The sequence below is a fragment of the Lissotriton vulgaris genome, chromosome 4_1 (genome assembly GCF_964263255.1).
Source record: "Lissotriton vulgaris chromosome 4_1, aLisVul1.2, whole genome shotgun sequence".
NCBI lineage: Eukaryota > Metazoa > Chordata > Amphibia > Caudata > Salamandridae > Lissotriton > Lissotriton vulgaris.
This window is the reverse complement of record NC_141691.1, coordinates 168,826,951-168,853,907: the sequence shown is the minus strand read 5'-3', so window position 1 is coordinate 168,853,907 and position 26,957 is coordinate 168,826,951. Positions and strand designations below refer to the sequence as shown.

Here is a 26,957-nt window from a genome sequence, read left to right as displayed (position 1 = left end):
AAACTGTATTAATTTTCCACAGTACCACAACTGACTGTATGTCAAAACAAGATTCCCTTTGGATTATTCAATGAGAAAACAACAATTCTTCCAGTCTATCACACAGGTATCATTCATTCATTAAGACCTAATAAGTGGAGCAATACAATATATAACAAAACAGTTCTGTCAAAATTAATAAATTCAGTGTGTACAGTTTATTCATATATGTATATAAAACCAATTAAAAACAAACAAATATTAAAAATAGGGTAAAATTTAATTTTTTAAGTTTTGGGAACACAGGCAATACAAAAAGGAACACATCATATAAGATTACTACACCTAAACAGTTCCTAGTGCTAATAAGGGAGGTACAAATTAAAGGTACAGATTCCACAACAGTCAGAATGATCCTTCATAGATGTATATTGCACTTCTCCCTTTTCATTCAACGCGTTTCGGCGGACTTTTATAATACAGCCGCCTTCATCAGGAATTTATGGCTGTTTTCCCAAAAATTAATTTCTGCAATTAGAAATATATATCTTTTCGTTCATTATAAAAACGAACAATCCTCTACATCACATCAAATATTAGTTAAGGACAGAAATAGTACTGTTTTGCGCAAGCTCCTAATAATCACAGTTACATTTATACTATACGGAAGATAACAATCACATTATATCATGAAAATAGACCTAAAAGCAGGTTTATACACACATGATCACTTTAGGGCAATTTCAGGCCTAAGAACAGTTCTATACACGCATAATCATTTTGGGACGATTACAAACCATCATGATCTATTATTCATACAGCAAGATAAAAAAAGAGGAATTTAATTACAAAGCATACATGACTTATGGTGATATCACTCAACCCAAAAGTGTCCATCGAACGCTATCTTATACACATATATACATCTATATATACCACACATCCTGTACATATTCTTCTAACATAGCAATGCTTTCTTTGTGTTAATATTAGAATTTTGTATAGAACCCAATATCCTATACACTTTTTCACAATATTTCAGACCTTTTTCCTTTTTGGTATATACCGATTTGATTTAAAAAGGTGTATCAAAATGGTTCATATTGGATAGTGGTATAGACCAATCAATCTTTTGTCCTAATGGGTAATAGAAGCAAGGCAAGGCAAGTATTAAAAGTATTCTCATGGCCTCGGTCTACACTTATAGTCACATTACTTGATAATGGATAGTTATATAAGTCTACCTTGTTCACTGCAATGTCTTTTCCTAGAAAAATGATCGTCCGATACACTAATGTAGTCCGTAGATAAAAAGATCTAAAGGCATAATAAAAGACGACATACATATGCAGTCTAGCTGACATTTCTGTTAGTTCTCTTATAACATAGCGAGATGTTACTCACAAATCAAGTTCTTGATATATCAGTCAGATAGGGGGATCATACTCCTTTCAATAATACGCAACTGCCGCAAATAAGTCAGCTCAGGTTGGAACTTTTCAAAGATCTAGAGTCACAATAAAAACGATATTAATTTACACTCTTCCACTAATTCTGAGAATGTCAGAGTTTAGGAGTTTCGAATTTACATCTTAATCTCCTCTATTAGACATCATTCAGGACTCCGTATCGTTCATGCGGTACAAATAGACGTTTTGGCAATAGATAAAAAGCCTATAGAGAAATATATATAGAGCTACTTAGTCACAGCAACAGTTCTAGTCATGAGGTGTTTGCCAAAGTGAGAAGATCGTACTTACTTTTAAAATTAGCGATAATATCTCAGCACGCGGTACGTAAAATTCACAAGATCGCCGTCCTTCATTCACTATGATAACAAAGGAGAGATGGGAAAGCTTCTAAGAATTGGATTAATTTGTTTTACAGGGTGGCATCCTACTGTTTAATGTAGCCACTAAACATAGCTAATGAAAATGGATAATGGGTATTACTCACGTTTTTAGAAACGTGCTTCTATAAGCAGGTAACTGAACATATATTCACGTTCAGTGGCGATTTGAAACCTCAGCTTCTGTAACAAATATATAATACATATTAGGAATTTTTGTTTAGAGAAGCCCGGGTAAATAACCCAACTACTTCCGACTCTAGGATTAAACATACCTTTAACGTTAGTTCTTGTAACGTCCCGCGTGCAGTCCTGACTTTCTTCAGCGGAAAGACGCGATACAAAGTATCGACGCGTTTTAAATACAGGCGGAAATGGTGACCGCCCATGTATTTCAGCTTTGAGGGTTCAATAACATAAAGGACGGACCAAATTCCTAGCTAGCGCCCACGTAAGATTGCGTAAAGGTTGCGATCTCCATCGCAACGGGCATAATTACAATAGATATAGAAGAAATAGAAGAGCTATTTATGCTGGTAAAGACATTCTAGTATCAACTTTGAAATTCCACAACACGGACATTTTGTCTCATATACAGAAAAATATTTTTATATTTTTATACGGCCGAGTTAGGCGGGATAAGCTTAATGATTTCTTTTATGGGTCGCACAGAGATGAACATGAAATTGCATTTAGCATCAAGTGAACCCTATTTGTTTTTTAATACTCATATATGTTGTCTCTTGAGAATTATAGAGCATTTGAAATAGATAGTTCGGGGCAAGTTCTGATATATACTAGTCAAAGAAAAAATAGAGGAAAAAAGAAGAAAAAAGCAGAAAGAGACAACTACGTGCATATGACAACTACGTGCATATACTCGATGCATACATTCGATTTTTTCAAAGTTAGAAGCATACACTCGATTTTTTCGAGACTAATTAAGTGGATACATTTATATCGTGACAAATAAATCCTAGGTGTTGCTAGGAGATATACGATATAGAGTGGATTTTTAACCTAAATTGCGTTTCAGAAAACATCTACATACAATCGATCCTATATGGAGGTATGTAGGTGCCCAACCAGACATACCGATACTATTAGGATACGGGTAATGATCTACTTTCCACTAATGATTCTTTCCCATTCTTCACATGAGTTAAGTCCATTTCTCACGGTATCTAGGTACAAAATATACCACTGCTCTCTCAATTTGCGTGCATTGGCAATATTACTGCCTCTTTTCACTATCTTAACCCTCTCCAATATGAACCATTTGAAGTCATGTTCTACATGCTTCATCTCTAAGAAGTGTGATACTATTGGAGCAGTTTTGCAGCGTGAATCTTTCTGGATTCACTATGCTGTGCATTATTCCGCGATCTGGTGGTTGGGTCCGGATTCGTAGTCTTTTCTCTCTTTTTTTTTTTTTTTTTGTAGCCCAGGTGGGCGTCGACGTCCCACCATTTGGTGCACCTTCGTGACGTCGGCACGCTTCCTGCGGAAGCTCCCACCCTTGGGCGCCATCTTCAGATTCTTTTTTCCGCCGTTGGGTCTGGATCGTCGCATGAAGCTCCGGAGAAGTTTCAGGAGAAAAGAAGGAAATACACCAAGTTTTTGAGGAAGAAGGACCGAGGGAAGTCGCAGAAGAAGACCTCCTAGAGCCGGAACGGAGAAAGAGGAGAAAACCTCGTGATACTCGACGGCCAAGGAGAAAGCACGCGCAGGGGGCTCCCTGAGCGAGCACATGGACAACACCCCATTCAAGTTCTGCCGTAATTGCCACCACAAGTACGCGCAGAAGGACCAGCATCCGGTCTGCAACCTCTGCCTGCCGATCGACCACTCCAGCGAGGATTGCAACGCCTGTTCAATCTTCACGCAGAAGACTTTGAGAGTTCGAGAGAGACAGAGGGTGGTCCACCACACGATGCAGGGGAAAGGGACCACGCCGACCCTCTACCAGCTGGGTGCCTCCTCCGACGAAGAAGAGAACATCACCGAGGGACCAGATGACTTCACGGTCGTAGAGACCGATGTGAGACCTTCGAAAAAGGTAGGAGAGTCTACGACCCCGAAAACCCAGACAGGGCCGAGAAAGCCTGAGGGAGAACCCCGAAAGGCAGAGGCTAAGTCCTCGAAAGGAGTGCCGGCGACGAAATTTTCGACGTCCGAAGCCGCATCCTCCGAAAGGCCCAGCGGATCCTTCAAAAAGGACTCCCAGATGGCAAAGACCAGCGAAAAGCAAAGGTCGTCGAGTCAGGCCCTCGAGAAGGGACACTCGAGCGAGAAAACTCTCAGAGCGGCGTCGACGTCGAAGGTAACGTCGAAGAGACCGGCCGAAAAGCTCGACGCCGAGCAAGCGGCAGAGATGGAGAAAAAGCAAAGAAGAAGGCTCGAGGCCGAAATGGAGAGTATGCGCCAGAGGAAGAGAGCCATCGAGGAAACAATGAAAAACTACACGATTCCCTCGAAGACCTACTCGACTCCCTCGAAGACCGCTGCAACCGCCGAAGAGGTAGAGGTGCAGGAGGACTTCGAAGCCGAGGAGCCGCCGAAAACTCCAAATCCCACAGATGAGGGAGAAGAGGAGGATTTCTACCGCTCGGAAGGAGATTACCTCCGCGAGAGCTACTACTCAGAATCCTCGGCGTCGCTAGAGGAAGAATGGCAGGATCTCGAGGCCGATAACCCCGAGGAACCTGTGGAGACATACCCTTCGAGGCCTTCGCCGCCAGACGACATCGGGGCTTACTATGAGGTCATTAGGAAGGCTGCAGCAGTCTACAATGTGAAGTTGGAGGAGGAACAAAAGCTGACTTCCTGCTGGAGACTCTGCTCCCCTCACAGACGAAAAGCAGCTTCCTGCCCATGCTGAAGAGCATCACGACCCAAGGGACTGAAGCCTTCAAGGAACCGGCCACATGCAGGTCAGTGACCGGGAGGACGGAGAAGAAGTACAAGTTCTCCTCCGAGGACACCCCTTATATCCAGGGCACAGTGGCAGCTGACTCCACAATCGCGGCAACGGCCAGAAGAAGGGCCAACGTGCCAACAACATCTGGCCCACCACCTGATAAGGAAAGCAGGAGGATGGACCTCACTGGAAGAAAAATTGAAAGAAATGCCGCTATGCATTGGAGGATGGCAAACTCCAATACACTCCTGAATAGACACCAATACCAGCACTGGGATGAGATGAGCCAGTTGCTGAAACACATGCCTGAGGAGTACAGGCAGAGGGCAGCCCACCTCGTGGAGGGGGGAAAGGACATAGCAAACGCATGCCTGAAGACAGCCCTAGATGGGGCAGAAACATCTAGCAGGCTGATGGCCATAGGCATCACTGAGAGAAGGCAAGCCTGGCTCAGAATATCAGGCTTCAAGGCAGAAGTGCAAAATAACATCCTGAACACCCCCTTCAATGGGGTGACGCTGTTCGGGGCATCAGTAGATGACAAACTGGCTCAGCTGAAGAAGGACAATGAGACAGCCAAATCGATGGGAGCCCTACAATTCAGGGGGATGCGGAGAGGCACCCCCACAAGGAGACCAAATGGTAGAGGGGGAAACCAGCATTCACATTCGCAACAGTCGCACCACCATGGTCAACAGAGTGACAACCAATGGCACCAGGGTCAACAGAGGCAGAATTGGAACTCCCAGAATAGGGGCCAGTCCTTTCGAGGGAGAGGAAACGGACGGGGCCAGAGACGGAGAGGTGGTGATCAACCTCCCCAAAAGTGACTCCAGGAGGAAGGAGGCGCTCAACCACCCAAAGCCTCAGGGGGGAGAGCACCAACAGCTAAGGGGAGGCTCACACGGACACGGCTCAAGAGAACACACAACACCAGTAGGGGGAAGGTTGAGATTTTTTCTACACGAGTGGAGAAAAATAACCACAGACAAGTGGATACTAAACATTATACAGCACCGATACTGCATAGAGCTGGAAAGATATCCACCAAGCAGAAAGCCAAAGAGAAGGGGTCACAAGGGCAAAGAACTGCAGTTGCTCCAGAGGAAGCTCAAGAACTGCTCCTCAAAGAGGCCACAGAAAAAGTCCCGCACAAAGAACGGAACAAGGGGGTGTACTCAAACTACTTCCTAGTACCAAAGGCGGACGAAAGCCTAAGACCCATCCTGGACCTATGGTTCCTGAACACCTACGTAAAAACTCAAAAGTTCAAGATGACATCCCTCCAAGAGGTCATCCCACAAATAAGGCCCGGGGACTACTTGTCCATGATAGACCTAAAAGACGCATACCTGCACTTCCCCATGAACAGGAAACACAAACACATGCTAAGATTCAAGGTGAACGAAGACCACTACCAGTTCACAACCCTGGCTTTCGGACTCAAGTCAGAGCCAAGGGTGTTTATCAAATGCCTCGCGGCGGTGGCCGCACACCTACGAAGGAAGGGTATACATATGTACCCCTACCTGGACGACTGGCTCGTGAAAGCAAGCTCTTACACGAGGTGCAAAGCTCACGCAGAACAGGTCACAAGAACGCTCACGAACTTGGGCTTCTCCATCCACTGGAGAAAGTGCTCCATGGACCCAGAACAAGTGAAAATATTCCTGGGAGCCCTGATCAACACGGTTGAATGCAGAGTGACACCCAGCGAGAAGAGAACATTCAGCCTGCTGAGGGCGAAACGTCACTACCAGAAGGGGCAAGTTCTGACAGTGAGGACGGTGAGCAAGATCTTGGGGATGATGGCGTCATGCATCCACCTGGTCCCCAATGTTCGGCTAAAGATGAGACCACTACAGGAGTGGCTCCAACAGCAATGGTCACAAGCAGAAGGAAGTTGGGAAGATCTAGTGGTTGTTACGCAAAATGTGCAGGAGGAGATGAAATGGTGGACGAAGGAGAATATAACGATGGGGAAACCTCTAACGCCACCGGACCCAACTGTGGCCATCACCACAGACGCATCCCAGAAAGGATGGGGTGCACACATGAACAGGCTCAGAGTGAGGGGTCTGTGGAACCCAGGAGATGCAGTCAAGCACATCAACTACCTGGAACTGAAAACGGTGTTGCTGGCCCTCAAGGCCTTCCAAAGGCACCTTTACAACAAAAGGGTGATGATACAGACAGACAACACCACTACGATGTTTTACATCAACAAGCAAGGGGGGATTCAGTCATTCCCTCTGTCGAGCTTGGCTCAAGAAATATGGAGATGGGCGATCCCACTCAGGATAGACCTGCTTGCCATACACCTGCCAGGGAAGGACAATGTGGAAGCGGATTGGCTCAGCAGGCAAGCATCGGTGTCCCACGAATGGGAACTGAACAACCAGGAGACACAGAACCTGTTCAGGAGGTGGGGCACACCAACAATAGACCTGTTTGCAACACGCCAGAATGCAAAATGCCAGCACTTTGCATCGAGGGAACAGGAACCAATGTCCCATGGGAATGCCCTATGGATAAGCTGGTTAAAGAAATTTGCCTACGCTTTTCCACCGACGCCACTGATCCCCAGAGTCCTGAACAAGTGCAGGTCGAGCAACATGACCCTCATCCTGGTGGCTCCCCAATGGGCGAGGCAGACTTGGTACTCTCAGATTATGGAGATGTCGCAGGGCAGAGCACACAAGTTCCCAAAAAGAAGAGACCTTCTCTCCATGGAAGGGGGACAAGTTCTACACCCAGAACAAGAAAGCCTCAGCCTGTCAGCGTGGCTCCTGAGGACTTAGAGTTCGCACATCTAAAACTACCAGAGAGCACACTTCGGGTGCTGAGAGAAGCAAGGAGACCCAGCACACGGAAGTGCTATGGGCAGAAATGGAAGAGGTTCACGCAGTGGTGCCATAGGAAAAACCTGGAGAGAAAACTGACTAGAGAGTCTACAGTACTTAGATACCTCACGCACCTGATCAAAGCTAAACTAAGCTCGTCCTCGCTGAGAGTTCACCTGGCAGCGATTGTGGCATACACAAGAGGAGAAACAGGAAGAAGTTTCTTCACTTCCAGAGTAGTTAAAAGGTTCTTGGAAGGAGCGAAGAGAATAGCGCCACCCAAGAGGATGCCGCCCCGGCATGGAACTTGAACGTGGTACTGACGGAACTCATGAAGCCACCGTTTGAACCCATCCATAAAGCGTCACTACAAATGCTGACAATGAAGACAGCCTTTCTAGTAGCAATAACATCGCTACGCAGAGTGAGCGAGCTAAAAGCTTTGACGCTGCAAGAACCGTACATACAAATACACAGTGACAGGGTCGTGATGAGGACAGACCCGCATTTCATGCCCAAGGTAGTATCTAAATTCCACATGAACCAAAGTATCCAGATACCTAGCTTCTTCCAGAAGCCCGCGTCAAACGCGGAGAGGGCGCTCCACACTCTGGACGCAAGGCGTGCAGTAATGCACTATATAGAAAGGACGAAAGAGCACAGGAAGACGAAACAATTCTTTGTGTCCTTCGCAAGGAGTCTCCTGGGTAGACCAGTGACTAAGAACACCATAGCAAGATGGATTGCCAAAACAATACAGCTCTGCCACATGCAAGCTGGTGAAGAGCTCACGGAGGGGCCACGAGCCCACTCAACCAGAAAGAAAGGGGCAACGATCGCCTTCCTGGCAAACACGCCCATCCAAGACATATGCCTGGCGGCAACATGGGCTTCAGTGCACACTTTCACTAAACACTATTGCGTAGATGTGCAGATGAACAAGGAGGCACAAGTGGGCCAAAGAGTGCTTCAACATATCTTTAACAACCAACGCTCATCTTCCACCCAGCCGCCACATGAGTGACAAAACCGCTACGAAATCTATGCACAGCATAGTGAATCCAGAAAGATTCACGCTGCAAAACGAATAGTTTCTTACCTGTCGGTGTAGTTTTGCAGCTTAAAGATCTTTCTGGATTCACTAGCGAACCCACCCACCTCCGCCAGAAAGATGAGGCTGGAGAAGGTGGAAGGACATAGAGTAAGACAGGAACGTTTAACAAAACAAATATACATGGAGAAGTTTACATTGAAGGAAAGTTTAATAGACATAGCCATGGATTCACCACAAATGAGAAAAGAAAAAAGAATCCGAAGATGGCGCCCAAGGGTGGGAGCTTCCGCAGGAAGCGTGCCGACGTCATGAAGGTGCACCAAATAGTGGGACGTCGACGCCCACCTGGGCTACAAAAAAAAAAAACAAAAAAAAAGAGAGAAAAAAGACTACGAATCCGGACCCAACCACCAGATCGCGGAATAATGCACAGCATAGTGAATCCAGAAAGATCTCAAGCTGCAAAACTACACCGACAGGTAAGAAACTATTCGTTATCTTTTTTGTTTTGATAGCTGATCTGTGTTCCTGTAATCTAACTCGTACTTCCCTTCCAGTTTCACCTACGTAATGGAGCCCACAAGGGCATTCCAGAAGGTAGATGATATTCCTGCTTCTGCAGTTGTTGTGGGTTTTGCATTGGTCACTTTTTTGTTACATGTTATTTCCGCAGCCACAATGCATTGATCACAGATATTGCACATACCACATTTGGTGGTTCCAACAACTTTAGTATTGTCTATTGTTCTCTGGTACACACTGAATTTATTAATTTTGACAGAACTGTTTTGTTATATATTGTATTGCTCCACTTATTAGGTCTTGATGAATAAATGATACCTGTGTGATAGACTGGAAGAATTGTTGTTTTCTCATTGAATAATCCAAAGGGAATCTTGTTTTGACATACGATAAGAAATAAAGGAACAGTTAGCTGGACTGTAACCAAAAGTATCTAAGAGCTGAATTTAAGAGTAGTGTGTAGAAGTTCCTTTAAGATGGTGGGATCACAGGTTTCTCTAAAGGTTTGCTGCAGATGAGACATTTTTATTAGTTGTCTCTAGGAAGTTGGATTTAAACCAGTTGCCATTTTTTTTGCAGTTTTAAATAACGTGACCTTCACTCAAGGGTATTAAAGCGCTTTAGTATGAGAATCAAAAGTTACCAAAAATTTTCGGGCAAAGCAATTTGCCCAGAATCACAGGATGTTGAGCCGCTGAGTTTAACAGAGGTGGTTCTTGTTCACCTTATAAAAACACACCATAATGTATTTCTAGATATAAATGCTTGTTCGTGGATTGTTCTACACCACACTTCTGCCATTTCTAAGTGCTTTATATAACAGGCGCCGCTATTACCCATTTCAGTGGCACCTTAACGTGATGCACTTTTTAGAATACTTTTAGTGAATAATTCTGGAAAATTTAATTTCCACAAAATCAAAGTGCGCCTGAGTTTGATCTCAGTTTCACTTCACAGAAAATTGTGAGTGCTGCTTGTTTTCGCCCAACATGATGCCCTTGGAAATATTGCAGACATTAAGTGAAACTACAACTAGTAAATTGTTTCTTCTGGGTTATCAGCAAATCGCCTTCTTCCTCTGATCTCAGTTCTTCCTTTGGCTGGTGGTAGAGGCGCGTGCAGGACATTCTTCTCCACTCAGTATGTGGTGAACTTCATCAGATGCTGGGCTTCAGGTCACCTCTTGTTGATTTCTGATGTCTGCCCTTTCACCCAGTGGTGTATTACCGCCATTCAAGGCTGTCTGGGCAGTGGTGCCTGTAGTATCTCCTGAAGTGTCATGTCCACTTGTACATGTCTGAGTTCTATGGGGAGGAGGACTGCAAATTGAATATGAAAGGAGCAGTCAGACCTCCATGATGCTCATCTGCTCCTGAAGAAGGCCACTTGGGTGCACAATGTTTCTTCACAATCTTCAAGTCACAACACTTGGCCGGGTGCTTTTACAACACAGGTTTCATGGCCTTCAGATAAGCAGTTTTACCTAAAACCGTGCAGACAATGTCTCATATTTTGTTACAATCTGGGATTGTAAGATGCCCCAGTCCTGAGGGAGGTTGCTTGCCTATCTGCACTCTGATTTGTGACAACCATGCTTCACTCCTAATCCCTACCAACATAATCAAATGATAGATGTTTGCAAATTTCCTCACTAAAAATCATGTTAAAGCAAAGGTGTAAATGCTCTACAAGTGTTGCATCACTTCAGTCACCACCTATTGGTGGAAGTCCAAGCTGTGCACTCACAGTTATGATTTTTGGGAACTATTCTCACTGCTAAATTGATGCTCAGTTCAGCCAGTAAAATCAACTCTGTCTATCACCAAAAAGTCATTAATTACCTTCTGTCTTGTCTCTCTTCCTTTCAGCATGTTATGGCACTAAATGCTTTTATGCAGTCTCTTGTAAAATAAGTATCTTCTAAAAAGTCAGAACAGAAAAGCCCTTTATTCTCGTGGGCATATATAGCTGTATATATATAATAAATGGGATTCTGTGATCCCTGTATGGATGAATGGCAGTCACTAATTTCTTTATAATCGGCGACTTGTGATGGACCAAGTCACTCATTATAAAGAAAAGATGACAGAACGCGACTATTATATGGTTATTACAGCCGAGTTCTCCCGTCACAATGCTTGCTGAAGAGCCAGCAGCCGAGGTGAAAGACTGTCATGTCACTGAGCATAATTACAGCAGCTGTTTAAAGCAACAAACTAAATGTTGCTTTTCTTTCTTGTGCTCTGTTTTAATAGCTTACAATGACTAGCATAGTCAATACGTTTATTTTTCTGTTCCGAACCACTGCTGCTTTTTTAACTGACTTGTATTGAACTGTTCCTAATATCTGTTTGCAACAAATATCTAAAAACTTTTTTATGTGTTTAATTTTGCCCTAGAGATTTTTTATTCTTTGTTTGCAAGCATGTTCGCTATTTCATATGATAGATCTACAGTCAAAGTTTTAAGTGGTTAGGGGGAAAAGTGATGGTGTGACCATGTATTATATGGGATAAAGTGCCCTCTTGTGTACAATGTAAAGATATTGCAAGTCACCTTAGAGTTCGATAACATTATAAAAGAACTCAGCCTTCTGCCTCATGCCTCTATTTGGTTATGGAACTCCTCAGTGACTTGCAATATCCTTATAATGTACTGTGGGGAACTTTATCTCTTATATGTAAATAGAGAGGGTTTTTCTTTCCTAATGCTTAGAACGTTGCACTGACTGGCTACACCCATGGGACTATTATTTAAACCAATGTGTTTGGTCTACAAGTTATTCTGTACTGGAGTCCTCGGCTACCTTGCCACCAATAGCAGCACAACAGTTCCAAAAAACTGCACAACAGTCCCACAAGCATGCGTGCAGCCCTACGGTTTTCACACCACATCCTTTGTAAAGACCCACATCATCTCCAAACATCATGTTGCAAGCTTCCAGGCCCCATTGTGCAGTATGTCCCCCAGTGCGCACACATTCACACACTTTTGTGATATTGATTGTAGATGTGTTTCTATAGTCTCCTCCTTCTTCTCCTGGAATAACTTAGTTATTCAGTTGGTGTGTACTTAGTTTGTGGTCCTTGAACACCATTGATAAACAACACAACTCACACAGGATGCTAACCAGTTACTGTTTACTCCAGGACTCTTAGACAATGCCTTAGAAAACAATCTGCAGAATGTCAATGGTTGATGCAATGTGTCACTAATAGGTGCATATTTTAATAGATCCACTTTTTATCAATCATGGAAGGATGAAATGCTCAGTTGTCAGTTCAGGTTCTACTCAGTCGCGGACGGTGCAGGTAAGCGTAGTGGGGTGGTAGTGTGGGGTGCAGTCATCAGACGTCTGAATAGGTTTTATTTATTCCGTCATCTGTCGAGTTTCCCCCCCTCACCTCACCCCACTTCCTCACCACGCTTACCTGCACTGCCCGCCACTGGTTCCACTCAAATACAAATTGACATATATGTGAAATCGTTTGTATAAGGCCTCTTATGACCCTACTTGCAAATCATTGACAAAATAGAAGTTTTAAATCTATTTCCTCCATTGAAGTGTCAGGATTACAAAGTCTGACATCTCGTTCCTCGGTAATAGGTATGATAAATATTTGGGGCATTATTTAGAGATTGGCGGGCTGGGTACTACGTCACAACATGGGAGATGTCTCGACTGCCATATTTAGGGCTCCACTGACTCTAATGCACTTACCATGCGCTGCAATGGACATCAACCATGTTTTTGATTGACAGCCCTGCCCAACAAAGTTAGAAACCAAGTCCTTAGTCACCAATATTATTTAAATTTACTATTTACTGCATAAAATATAAGATTAAACCTAGTGAAAGGGCCATCACATGAATTGACTTTGCTTTTAAAAATTATTTTTTAGGGCGTGAAAGGAGATCGTGGACCATCAGGATTTCCAGGGCCTAGTGGTCCTCCGGTAAGTATTTGGGGGTTTGTTTCTTTAAGATTGGGTATGTCTGACACTTTTTCTTAATTTGTGTGTGTATTGTTGCTTTCAGGGACCTCCATGTGCTGTGGGAGGTTTTAAAGGTGAACCGGGTGAGCCAGGCAAGAGGGTAAGTAGTTAATGTTTAAAGCTATGTACAAAGATACCTTTGTATGATACTTCCAAAAGGATTTTGAAATAAAATGCCTGTGATGAAGATTCTTCAAGTTAGAAATAGACATGTACCATGGTGTAAAAAAGAATCATAATGGTAGTACTGCTTTTTAAATTTTATACTAACAGTAAAAATATAGTTAGTACTGTAAATTACATAGCACTGTAATATATATAGTCTGTCTTTCAGTGAGGAAAATATAAATGAGATTGATTTCCCTCCAAAGGCCACATTGGTGGTGTAAAATGAGTTATATGTTTATTTACTGAACTTTAGCTATGTAAAACAATATATGCCAAATGAATTGAATACTTATTGTAGGTGCTCCTTGGACACCAGACTAATATAGTGTATTCCAGAGCGTAAAAAACACTTTAATGGAAAAGGCTGATATTACCACACATGCTACACTGATGCAGGCTACTTGCATCTGAGCCATAGAGGCGAGTATCGTGTGTAGCCTGTGTGACTTTGAAAGTGGTGGTGGTCCTCAAAATAACAGGCCGGAGTCTCTACATTGTGTGCGATCCCTTCAATCCGTCATGCCTTTGTAATCAACTACTTTTTAAATTATGGGATTGGTACTTTTCTTCTGCCCAGGAAAAACATGATGCTGTAAGACCCGGTATGGAAATCACTAACGAATAAAAAACAGAGCTAGGCTGAATGATTCTTATTACAAGTAGTTACTTGGCATTTATGCCTGCTTAAGTCCAATTGTGAATGCCATTTTGATGAATTCCAGGATTTTATGGTGGTTTCGTTTCACCATTAATGGGCCATGGACAGGGTTAAAGGTTTGCCTGGTTAGCTGATTTAGGCTTCTGATAATTGACTATTTGATGAACTGCAAAATCCTTGGTTTGGTGGACCAGATGGTGCACTAGTCTTAAGATTATAACTATATCTTAGCTTTATTTTAGTGATTACATGAGTTTTATTCCGAGATAGGAGTATATAGCGTATTGCCAGTACATCATACTACTGATAACGTCACAGTCTCCTGCCTTTTTGTAGCTTTTTCAGTCTGGTGATGTGGGTGATCAATGCAGGCACCTTTATGTAAAAAATGTGGTAGATTTATTTTGCTTGAGCTGGCACTAAAGGCCTGATTTAGATTTTGCCGGATGGGTTATTCCGTCACAATTGAAACTGATATCCCGTCCGCTGAAGTATAAATCCCATAGGATGTAATGGGAATGTTATGATTTTACCCTTTAAAATTCCTTTGTTGAATATTCCAATTTGACTGGTGTAATAAGTATTGGGCGCTGTCTATGTGTGCTGGGCAATGATGCCAGACAATGTTTCAAAACTGTATTCTGAGCAACCATTCTGCATTTTTTTTATTGTGTTTGTGACTTTGTATTAATTTTAAAGGGTAAACCAGGCAAAGATGGGGAAGACGGCCCTGCAGGTAATGATGTAAGTATGCTTTCAAGTTATAAAATGAACATATCCTCAACTAATGTTATGTTTTATTGTCTTTATCACTCAACACTGTTGTACATTTTTCTGGAATAAATCATCCGCCCTTGTACCTTTGTTTTCTCATTAGGGTTTACCTGGTGATCCTGGTCGACCTGGAAGTCCTGGCAGAGATGGTGAACCTGTAAGAGACCATTATTTCATCTTTGAATGTGATATATTATTTGCAATATCTTTTGCTATTTTTGTTTTAAAGTCCCAATGACTAAACAGTCCACAAAGCAAAATATCAGTCCTGTGTCTACATCATATTCAGAGTCCTGCCTCGGATCTTATTCAAAACAAATCCCATGCACACAAGAGAACAAAAAACAATCAAGACTAGAGGACTAAACAAGCATATCAGACACGCTAATCCAGGTATCTGGCACCAAAACGAGAACCATTATGTTGTTTCAAATGTTTAGTCATCATAAAATAAACATTAATTTTATTGGGCATGGTGCCTATCTAAAAGACGTGCAAACTGGAAGGAGCGATCCCCATGCAACAGCACTTTAGTTTTAGTTCAGACAAATGTTTCTACGATTTTCTACTGATTTTAGCAAATTCCGTTAGCCCTGTAACATTTCCTTTTTTCTATTCTTTTTTAGGTCTCGGCTAAAGACGCGCGGAAGCGCGTCTCCGCCGAGATCTTATGTCACCGAGTGTGCTTCCCAGGAGACACTCCTGGCCGCGCGCAGGTGATTCTAAACTGGCACGCGCATTAGTACGAGCGCTGCGCGAGGCTCCCACACAACACACGCATACATAGAAACAGAAGCGCTCACGCACGCACATACATACAGAACACCCCCACTCATACACACACACACACACACACACACACGCGCGTGCGCGCGCACCGGCCCCCCCTCTCCCCTTTAACTTACTGTGGCAATCTGGGGGACTCCGCTCTCCGCACCGGCAGGGAGAGTTGACGCTGCGGCTCCTATCCCGGGACTCCCTCTTGGTCAAGGGAGCCCCGCAACACGCGTGCAACGTCCTGTTGTCGGCCCCGGGGGCTCTCCACGCTCGCAGGAGCCCCGGGCCGCTCCACGCATTTCCTCCGCCTGCCTCCTCTTCCGGTCCGGACGCGGCTCCGCCCCCGTCACAGGCGACCTTGCCTGACTTCCGGTGCGGCCGCGGCGGAATTCCGGGGGCAGTAAGAGTTATTGTATATTTGGCTGCTAAATGAAAGCGTGTCCATCTGCCACTGACATTTAAATTTACTAAAAATATGTGAATATGCCCTAAATCCAAATGTAAATTTAATTTAGCTAAAAACTATTATTATTTTAAGTGAAATTAATGTTTTCATGTAAATCAGAACCCATGCTGAACAGTTTGTTTCGGCATTACTGTTTGCATGTCATATTTTTATCTTTTTGAAGGAAATGTACTACTTTTGAGTAGAGAAGTAGTCTAAAGCGTGATTTAACACATGCTGCTCGAAATGTGAACTTGGCGTGGTACAGACAGTTTCAGTGTGTTTCCTTGTTTTCTCTGTTTTGACATTATGCACTAGTTCTAGCTGTGGAAGGAAGCTGTAGTGAGTGCAGAGTAGTGAGTGTGAGTAGTGAGTGCAGAGTAGTGAGTGCAGAGTAGTGAGTGCAGAGTGCAGAGTAGTGAGTGCAGAGTAGTGAGTGCAGAGTAGTGAGTGCAGAGTAGTGAGTGCAGAGTGCAGAGTGCAGAGTAGTGAGTGCAGAGTGCAGAGTAGTGAGTGCAGAGTAGTGAGTGCAGAGTAGAGAGTGCAGAGTAGTGAGTGCAGAGTAGTGAGTGCAGAGTAGTGAGTGCAGAGTGCAGAGTAGTGAGTGCAGAGTAGTGAGTGCAGAGTAGTGAGTGCAGAGTAGTGAGTGCAGAGTGCAGAGTAGTGAGTGCAGAGTAGTGAGTGCAGAGTAGTGAGTGCAGAGTAGTGAGTGCAGAGTAGTGAGTGCAGAGTAGTGAGTGCAGAGTGCAGAGTAGTGAGTGCAGAGTGCAGAGTAGTGAGTGCAGAGTGCAGAGTAGTGAGTGCAGAGTAGTGAGTGCAGAGTAGTGAGTGCAGAGTAGTGAGTGCAGAGTGCAGAGTAGTGAGTGCAGAGTAGTGAGTGCAGAGTAGTGAGTGCAGAGTAGTGAGTGCAGAGTAGTGAGTGCAGAGTGCAGAGTAGTGAGTGCAGAGTGCAGAGTAGTGAGTGCAGAGTAGTGAGTGCAGAGTAGTGAGTGCAGAGTAGTGAGTGCAGAGTGCAGAGTAGTGAGTGCAGAGTAGTGAGTGCAGAGTAGTGAGTGCAGAGTAGTGAGTGCAGAGTAGTGAGTGCAGAGTAGTGAGTGCAGAGTAGAGAGTGCAGAGTAGTGAGTGCAGAGTAGTGAGTGCAGAGTAGCAGAGTAGTGAGTGCAGAGTTGCAGAGTAGTGAGTGCAGAGTTGCAGAGTAGTGAGTGCAGAGTGCAGAGTAGTGAGTGCAGAGTAGTGAGTGCAGAGTAGTGAGTGCAGAGTAGTGAGTGCAGAGTGCAGAGTAGTGAGTGCAGAGTGCAGAGTAGTGAGTGCAGAGTGCAGAGTAGTGAGTGCAGAGTGCAGAGTAGTGAGTGCAGAGTAGAGAGTAGTGAGTGCAGAGTAGTGAGTGCAGAGTAGTGAGTGCAGAGTAGTGAGTGCAGAGTAGTGAGTGCAGAGTTGCAGAGTAGTGAGTGCAGAGTAGTGAGTGCAGAGTAGTGAGTGCAGAGTTGCAGAGTAGTGAGTGCAGAGTTGCAGAGTAGTGAGTGCAGAGTTGCAGAGTAGTGAGTGCAGAGTTGCAGAGTAGTGAGTGCAGAGTTGCAGAGTAGTGAGTGCAGAGTGCAGAGTAGTGAGTGCAGAGTAGTGAGTGCAGAGTAGTGAGTGCAGAGTAGTGAGTGTGCAGAGTAGTGAGTGTGCAGAGTAGTGAGTGTGCAGAGTAGTGAGAGTGCAGAGTAGTGAGTGCAGAGTGCAGAGTAGTGAGTGCAGAGTAGTGAGTGCAGAGTAGTGAGTGCAGTGTGCAGAGTAGTGAGTGCAGAGTAGTGAGTGCAGAGTGCAGAGTAGTGAGTGCAGAGTGCAGAGTAGTGAGTGCAGAGTGCAGAGTAGTGAGTGCAGAGTGCAGAGTAGTGAGTGCAGTGTGTTTGCATGTCATATTTTTATATTTTTGAAGGAAATGTACTACTTTTGAGTAGAGAAGTAGTCTAAAGCGTGATTTAACACATGCTGCTCGAAATGTGAACTTGGCGTGGTACAGACAGTTTCAGTGTGTTTCCTTGTTTTCTCTGTTTTGACATTATGCACTAGTTCTAGCTGTGGAAGGAAGCTGTAGTGAGTGCAGAGTAGTGAGTGTGAGTAGTGAGTGCAGAGTAGTGAGTGCAGAGTAGTGAGTGCAGAGTGCAGAGTAGTGAGTGCAGAGTAGTGAGTGCAGAGTAGTGAGTGCAGAGTAGTGAGTGCAGAGTGCAGAGTAGTGAGTGCAGAGTGCAGAGTAGTGAGTGCAGAGTAGTGAGTGCAGAGTAGTGAGTGCAGAGTAGTGAGTGCAGAGTAGTGAGTGCAGAGTGCAGAGTAGTGAGTGCAGAGTAGTGAGTGCAGAGTGCAGAGTAGTGAGTGCAGAGTGCAGAGTAGTGAGTGCAGAGTAGTGAGTGCAGAGTAGTGAGTGCAGAGTGCAGAGTAGTGAGTGCAGAGTAGTGAGTGCAGAGTAGTGAGTGCAGAGTAGTGAGTGCAGAGTGCAGAGTAGTGAGTGCAGAGTGCAGAGTAGTGAGTGCAGAGTGCAGAGTAGTGAGTGCAGAGTAGTGAGTGCAGAGTAGTGAGTGCAGAGTGCAGAGTGCAGAGTAGTGAGTGCAGAGTAGTGAGTGCAGAGTAGTGAGTGCAGAGTGCAGAGTGCAGAGTAGTGAGTGCAGAGTGCAGAGTAGTGAGTGCAGAGTAGTGAGTGCAGAGTAGTGAGTGCAGAGTAGTGAGTGCAGAGTAGTGAGTGCAGAGTAGTGAGTGCAGAGGGCAGAGTAGTGAGTGCAGAGTAGTGAGTGCAGAGTAGTGAGTGCAGAGTAGTGAGTGCAGAGTGCAGAGTAGTGAGTGCAGAGTAGTGAGTGCAGAGTAGTGAGTGCAGAGTGCAGAGTAGTGAGTGCAGAGTAGTGAGTGCAGAGTGCAGAGTAGTGAGTGCAGAGTGCAGAGTAGTGAGTGCAGAGTAGTGAGTGCAGAGTAGTGAGTGCAGAGTAGTGAGTGCAGAGTAGTGAGTGCAGAGTAGTGGAGTGCAGAGTAGTGGAGTGCAGAGTAGAGAGTGCAGAGTAGTGAGTGCAGAGTAGTGAGTGCAGAGTAGCAGAGTAGTGAGTGCAGAGTTGCAGAGTAGTGAGTGCAGAGTTGCAGAGTAGTGAGTGCAGAGTTGCAGAGTAGTGAGTGCAGAGTAGTGAGTGCAGAGTAGTGAGTGCAGAGTAGTGAGTGCAGAGTGCAGAGTAGTGAGTGCAGAGTAGTGAGTGCAGAGTGCAGAGTAGTGAGTGCAGAGTGCAGAGTAGTGAGTGCAGAGTGCAGAGTAGTGAGTGCAGAGTGCAGAGTAGTGAGTGCAGAGTGCAGAGTAGTGAGTGCAGAGTGCAGAGTAGTGAGTGCAGAGTAGAGAGTAGTGAGTGCAGAGTAGTGAGTGCAGAGTAGTGAGTGCAGAGTAGTGAGTGCAGAGTAGTGAGTGCAGAGTAGTGAGTGCAGAGTAGTGAGTGCAGAGTAGTGAGTGCAGAGTGCAGAGTAGTGAGTGCAGAGTAGAGAGTAGTGAGTGCAGAGTAGTGAGTGCAGAGTAGTGAGTGCAGAGTAGTGAGTGCAGAGTAGTGAGTGCAGAGTAGTGAGTGCAGAGTAGTGAGTGCAGAGTAGTGAGTGCAGAGTTGCAGAGTAGTGAGTGCAGAGTTGCAGAGTAGTGAGTGCAGAGTTGCAGAGTAGTGAGTGCAGAGTTACAGAGTAGTGAGTGCAGAGTTGCAGAGTAGTGAGTGCAGAGTGCAGAGTAGTGAGTGCAGAGTAGTGAGTGCAGAGTGCAGAGTAGTGAGTGCAGAGTGCAGAGTAGTGAGTGCAGAGTGCAGAGTAGTGAGTGCAGAGTAGTGAGTGCAGAGTGCAGAGTAGTGAGTGCAGAGTGCAGAGTAGTGAGTGCAGAGTGCAGAGTAGTGAGTGCAGAGTGCAGAGTAGTGAGTGCAGAGTAGTGAGTGCAGAGTGCAGAGTAGTGAGTGCAGAGTGCAGAGTAGTGAGTGCAGAGTGCAGAGTAGTGAGTGCAGAGTGCAGAGTAGTGAGTGCAGAGTGCAGAGTAGTGAGTGTGCAGAGTAGTGAGTGTGCAGAGTGAGTGTGCAGAGCAGTGAGTGCAGGTGCAGAGTGGTGTGTGCTGTTTAGTGCAGAGTGCTGTGTATTGGCAATGTAAATGACAATGCCATTTATTTATGATTTAAAGAAAAAAAAAGAAATGTCATGAGCAATGCCAATTGCTCTACCTTTAATGATGCCGAGACCATTGCATTGCAAATGCTTGTTTATACATGGAAAATGTAGTATATTGTAACGATTTTAATTAATTGAACATGAAAGAAGCACTAGTCAACAGTGCCTTGATATTACAATATTATATAGAAATGCACGAGAAACAGATGAAGGATGGTGGATCTCTTCTCCAGGGCTGAGAGACCAAGAAACATGTTTGGATACAATAGTAATGGACTGAAACTAAAGAACTATTTAAACAGGAACAGAATGAGTCTGCAACATAGTGGCTGTACAAGTGATAATATAGGGAAAGTTTGCCCTTTGTCACCTTGAACAGATACATACTGTTGACCATGAATGGCAGTACAGAAGTATAAGGCGGAATTGGTCAGATGAACAAAAGCAGATTTATATAAAGCTGTGTGATTAATAATATTATAGATGAATAGGGACCCCAATTGAATTCATACTTTAACAAATTATAAATGTCATGTTGGGGCAACCCCTCAACAGCAATTCTCTTTAGGAGATAGCAATATATGACCTTAAAATGATTTATTTCACTTCCATTTCATCTGAGAAAAATAGGCCTGAATAAGAATGCTGATTATTTGTGTTTTTTGACTGAAACTCATGAACTCCATCTTGAGTGGATCTCATAACAGCTTTTTGTTTGACTGTGTATAAAATCTTTAAAAAATGAATGTTATTCTAGATGCAAATTTTTCAGGCTATGCAGAGTAAATCTAGACGTAGGTTTCAGCTGGAGGTAAAACAATCAAAAAATATTTACAAGGAGAACTACATTGAATTAAGTTCAAGCCATAACCAGGCGAAAGTGTTGACAACAAAGGCCATGGAGTTCGCTGAAATGTTTAAAATATAGGACACAAAGATACAGTTTAAATATGTTTCCTGTTGTCATGCCAGAGGACGATCAAAGGTTAAAAAAGGTTAAGCAGATAGTGGTTAATTTATTTCCGGATCTATTACTTCTCGCCCAAGAGTTGGTCACTTGATTGTCTTATTTGCATCCAGATGACACATGTTCCCCTAGCAAACACTCATGGAAAACCAAAAACCTAAGAAATAGGATTCATTTTTCTTAGCTATATAATTAGACATTAGCCTAAAAAAAGAATATGACAAGCTACTTCAAAGACTGGATCTGTACTGTTCAAAACAGAGGTGCAGAGAATGCTGCGAATCAATTGATCAAGATGAAGCTAGTGATTTTGGGAGCTGGATGGCTCCAGGCAAAGCAAAATTAATCACCCTATATCATGTCGAATCCTCTTCATAATATTGTGCAGGTTTGGGCATAGATGTACCTTAGGACTCCAGTGTGTGCCTTTCATGGAAGGCTAGGTAGCTGTGCTGTGTTGATGATGAGTTTCTGTTTTGTTACGGTTGCAACAAAGCAGATGCATCAAAAAAGGTGTTGAGTTTCTCTAACAAAATGTTACCTATGCATTGTTAACACTACACTAGTTCAGGAATTATAGTGAAATGTAGTGTAATTGCACTACATCAAGAATTCTCATTGGCCCACAGCATTTAATTCAGACTCTGAACAAAACCAGTTTTATTTTTTACATGGACATTCTAGAAAGTGAACTAAAGCGCTAAAATGATGGGCCATTCACAAAAATAACGAGTCTGACGTGTTGAGTAAATCATATAGACACCACAGCAGCAGGTATAATTCAGATTTAGAGTGCGGTGGATAGGTTACTCCATCACAAACATGATGGAAATCCCTTACATCTTACTGCAAGCGCCACCGGATATACCACCGGACTGTTACCATTGAGATGGTAACAGTCAAGACCTCAGAATCTGAACTTTTAATTTATAATTGTGTTTGTAGGGGTTGTAGGTTCTGGACTTACCTTAGTTTGCAGTAGCATATCAAGTGGGCTGTAATGCAAAGGGTTGCCTGTTTTATGAACTACTACCTTTTAATATTAGTGTTTGCTGCCAAATTGTATTTTCTTTCCAAATTTGTTTCTGTGCAAATACGTTTCACATTTTTGACGCATGTATGATGTCAATGAAGATTAAAATGTACTTCTTGACCTAAGGACCTCAGGACGAGTAACTAAATAAAGTTAATATACCCACAAGACCTCCACTTCACTTCATTTTCTGAAGGTGGGAGGAACATACAGATTTTAGGTACAGGTTTTTGTAATTCATCAAAATTATTGCATACCTAAAGCTCATTATGTTGAGGCTGCCAGCATTCTCCATTCATGTCTGAACTATTTAACAACTGCTGTCTGTTTAGCTGCTGTGTCTAAATGTGGAAACTTGCTCCCACTTCCCCTAAGTGGCAAATTTAATCTTATAACATAAGAAAACTTAGAAAATACAGATGGCCTCTGAACCATTGAGATATAAAGCACAAAAAGCATTTCCAAGCGGATTAGTATGTTCAGGTGCATCTGATATCATGCAAATATAAAGATGATCTGCAGCCTGTAGCTAGCTGGCTCTTTATATAGTGGGCCAAAATGAGGTACACTGTGTAATGAGTCCAGGCAAACCCCAGTTGGCTGACAGAGGCACAAATGACACCCCCAAATGCTCTCTTTTGTGGTAGTGTGGGCGAGCAGTTAGGCTTATCAGAGGGCAGTGATAAGCATTTGTAGCTCACACAAAGGCAGTAAGTTACACACATACTCAATAACGAAATCCGACAACAATTTATAAAAATATTACTTCTTTTTATATGAATTTAGATACCAAGATATTAAGATCATAAGTACTTTTCTATTTAGAAATTTGTATGCATTTTAAAAGTAATTTTATCCTATTGGGGATAAGTGTATTGCATTTCGGCACTTATCACAACTTACGGGACCCTTCTCGTTCACTTAAGGTGAGTATGGGGCAAAGTCCAAGACCACACCAACAGGTCACCTTGAGAGGTTCTCCGGCATGCGGGTGCAGAGGTGTGTTACGGTGTCAGGTGCCCCATTCACTTCAATGGGAAAAGATCCGGTCAGAAAGAAGCTGCAAGCTGAGACTGGGGGCCCAGTCTGAGGGAACCCACAGGGGGGTTCGACCTTTGAAATGCTCGGGCACATAGGGACACTGTTGGTCCACTTCTCCTCATGCTGTGGAGGTGCAGGTGCAGTGGTGTCTTTTGGCATTTGGTTCGGTGCTGCAGTCACTCGTGGTTGAAGGGGACCTACAGAAAGAGTTTGCTGGAGGTACTAAAAGTCCAGTTTGGCCAGACACATGGACGGGCTCGGCTTTTGTGGGTCTCAGGACCCCGTGGGCACCCTCATCTCCCTCGGCCACGGGCTGTGGGGCACAGGAGCAGAGGCACTTTAAGGAGTTGGGTGGCTGTGGTTGGAGGCTCTCTCTTTGCCTTTGGTTCCTCAGGAATGGGCAAACTGGACAGCTGGGCTATGCTTGGTGTGGATCCCACTGTCCATGAAGTCCTGCGATGTGCAGGACAGCTTTCACCAACCTTGGTGCCAGGACTAGGCACAGCAAGCCTTGGCTAATGCAAGGGGTCCAGTACTGCAGGTATTGGTACTAGTGCCTCTGGTCAGTCCTGGCATCCCCACACTTGGAGAGAATACAGATCTGTTCTGTGGTTGCACAGCTACCTCTTCATGGGTGGATGCAGCATTGGTAGTCGGCAGGACGGTGAACCCGACCTTGCTTCTTTTGGTGCTTGCGGCTGCAAGGGAGTAGCTCCTCTACTCCATGGGAGTTTCTTTGGTGATTGGTGAAGCACTGGCAGCCCTCTGGGTTTCTTGGAGTCTGCTCAGCCGCAGGACAAGTCAGTTACTCCACCAGGGACAGGTGCAGCAGGCAGGCTGGCAGGGTTGGCCCCAAATCAGTTGTGCCCCTCGGTTCTCGGGTCAGCAGTCTTCTTCATCCACTCCTTTTTTGTATCCCTTGAAATCTGAAGTCCTGTTATCAGAGGGTCTCCAAAATACTCAATTTAGGGGTGTTAAAAGGAGTGAGGGGTAGTAGCCAATGCACCACTTACCCCTGGGGGCACTTCGCCCCCTTGATGACCAATTCCTTTGGGGAGTGGCCATCACCCTGTCCCAGAATTCCTAATTCCACCACACAAAATATGGTGAGATTTCTAAAGTCGTGTTCACTTCCAGGTGTGTCCAGACTGGCAGTGCAACATGACTCCTGCATAGCTCATTTTCCCTGGAGGGGATTGGCAGACCGTCACCTCTGAGGGAAGCTAGAATTGCATACCAAAGCTCCCTGCCTTGGAATGCTAATTTACCAGCCTTTCCTGGGGGAGCAGGTGATATCACCTCTTCCCAGAAAAGATATTTTTTCTGTCCTCTGAGAGCAGGGCTCTCACCTCCTAGGGGGTCAGAAACTCGTATGTGCGGGCAGGCTGGACTAGACCAGTCACCCAGTACACTAAAGTACCTCAAATGTACTATCTGGGGGCATGTATTAATAAATCCATCATTGGAATCAGTGTGGGATTATTAATAAGCGGTGTTTGATACCAAACACTGTTTCAGTGAATCCATTATGTAACCGGGAAAGTCCTTTTGACCAGTGCCCAGTACATATCTAGCAATATAACTAGACATCACAGTAGCATACCTGCTCATGCAGCTATGTCCTCACATAAAATATATTGTACCCTGCCTTAGGGCTCAAAGCAGTGACTTTACCCAGACACACAGGAGAGTGTCATGTCATGTTTTCATTCATGGTTTACGCCATGTCACGCAGCCTGCAACGGCGGTCTGTGTGGAATTTGTATGTGTTTCCCTTAGGGTGGTACAAGGTATGCTGCAGCCCTTGGGGGCTCTCTCTAGTACCCATTCCCTAGGTATCTGGAGCACCATTTACTAGGGACTTACAGGGGTGCGAATGCCTTTTGCCAATTGTAGTACAATTAGACAACATCTTGCTTTAGGGACGGAGCAATGGCACTGAGGTCTGGTTAGCAGACCTCAGTGCCATGAGTGGAAAATCAGCATCTAGTAGTCAAAAGGGGGCAAAAAGTGGGGGGTGAGGTCAGTGGGCAACTATAGCAAAAGCCCAGTTCTCTAAAACATGGCACGCAGGGTGTGTGCCATGTTGTGTTTTCACCTTTTAGAGCACCCTGTCATACAGCTGCAGCGGCAGTCTACATGGGTTTGGTGCGGTGTCCCTTAGAGTGGCACAATATATGCTGCAGCTCTTTGGAACCCTGTTTTGTACCCATGCCTTAGATACCAAGGGTACCACGTACTCTGACCTTACAGAGATGCTGAAGGCCTGGGCATTTGGGGAGCAATTGACCAGTGAACTTATTTTGGAGAAAGAGCACTGACACTGGGTACCTGGTTAGAAGGAAACCATTGAACTTTAGTCAAAGTTGCATCAAATACTAGGCAAAAACTAAGGGCGATACTGCAATAAAATCCCAGTTTCGTACACAGCCAGACAGAAACCCCAAAACAAATTGCAGCTAAACGATGCAGTCATATGTGTTTTCAGAAATCGTTTAGGTTTTATTACCTATGCAATGAACAGTGGCATCATCTCCATGCAATAGCAGTCACCATGTAAGAAGGTAAAAATCTTTATAATGTTGTCAGAAAATAATTTGGGGGGGGGGGGTGGTAGTCTACCACAAGGAGTAAAGTCACTACCTGTTACGTACAGACAGAGATTTCAATAATTTAAACCTGAGCTCTATCCTAGTAGCTATGGCACAGAGTGAACAGGCTTAAGTTTGAGAAAATGTCTAAAGCATTTTGAAGTACCAAAACAGTTTAAAAGTCAAAAACATAAGAGAATAAAAACCAAACTCCAATTCATAACAATAGAGTCAATTCTAATTTAACAAAATTACACCAAAATAACAAATATCTAATAACGGCAACCAGAGATATAAATTGTTAAAGATTCAAGAGAAAAAGCAGCAAGAAAAATAAACCAGCAATCAGTAACAGACAGACTGGAAAAAACTAGTAAACTCCCCCAATCTGCACCTCGTCGCTGAGAACTCGAAGCCGCCCCCCACTGGCTGTACTGAAACAGACTACAGCAACTTCTGTAAATGGATTACAGATCTCGGCGGACCTCCCAACCCGCAAAAAGTGAGAAAAAAGCAAAACAAAAAACGTGCCCCATGGTTCTCCCCCCACCTTAAAGACAAGCGCTCAGAGGTTAGAACCCTTGAAAAGAAATGGTGCCGCACTTATAGTGCTACTGAACTTCTAGCCTACAAAACTGCTAGGAAACACTATCACGCAATGATAAAAACCGCCAAAAAAGATCATTTCCTTGAAGTCATCACTATGTCCAACAACAATCAGAAGGAAATCTTCACAATAGTTGATGACTTCATAAACCCCAGAATCCTTAGACAAGAGATTCCACCTTCACCTGCCCTGTGCAATTCGATAGCAGACTACTTCGAACACAAAATCCAAAACCTCATCAAAGACTTTCCAGATCCCCCAGAATCCCTTTCCCATGAAAATCCACTACCTACCAACAAAAACCCTCAGTTAAACAAATTTGCCCCGGTCAGTCTTGACGAAACTCGTCAAGCTATCCTCTCCATCAAGTCAGGCTCCCCTTTTGATCCGTGCCCCCCTCTGTTGCTCCACACTCTAGTGGACACAGTTAACCCTACTATAAACACCATCATCAATTCTTCTCTAGCCACTGCCGCCATTCCATCTGAATGGAAACTTGCCATCGTGAAACCTCTTAAAAAAAAAACCCTAGCTGACCCTACCACACTCTCTAACCTTCGCCCAATATCACTGCTTCCACTACTGTTC

The 26,957-nt window shown here is 44.2% G+C and overlaps 1 protein-coding gene across 1 annotated transcript in view; it reads left to right on the top strand.

The window, feature by feature from the left end:
- Window positions 1–26,957, top strand: part of COL4A5 (collagen type IV alpha 5 chain) — a 448,329-nt gene that overhangs the window by 171,846 nt on the left and 249,526 nt on the right. The window contains exons 14-17 of the mRNA XM_086918465.1: window positions 13,070–13,123; window positions 13,206–13,262; window positions 14,688–14,732; window positions 14,866–14,919. Of these exons, the coding sequence (XP_086774591.1) occupies window positions 13,070–13,123; window positions 13,206–13,262; window positions 14,688–14,732; window positions 14,866–14,919 (210 nt within the window). The remainder of the gene's footprint in view (window positions 1–13,069; window positions 13,124–13,205; window positions 13,263–14,687; window positions 14,733–14,865; window positions 14,920–26,957) is intronic.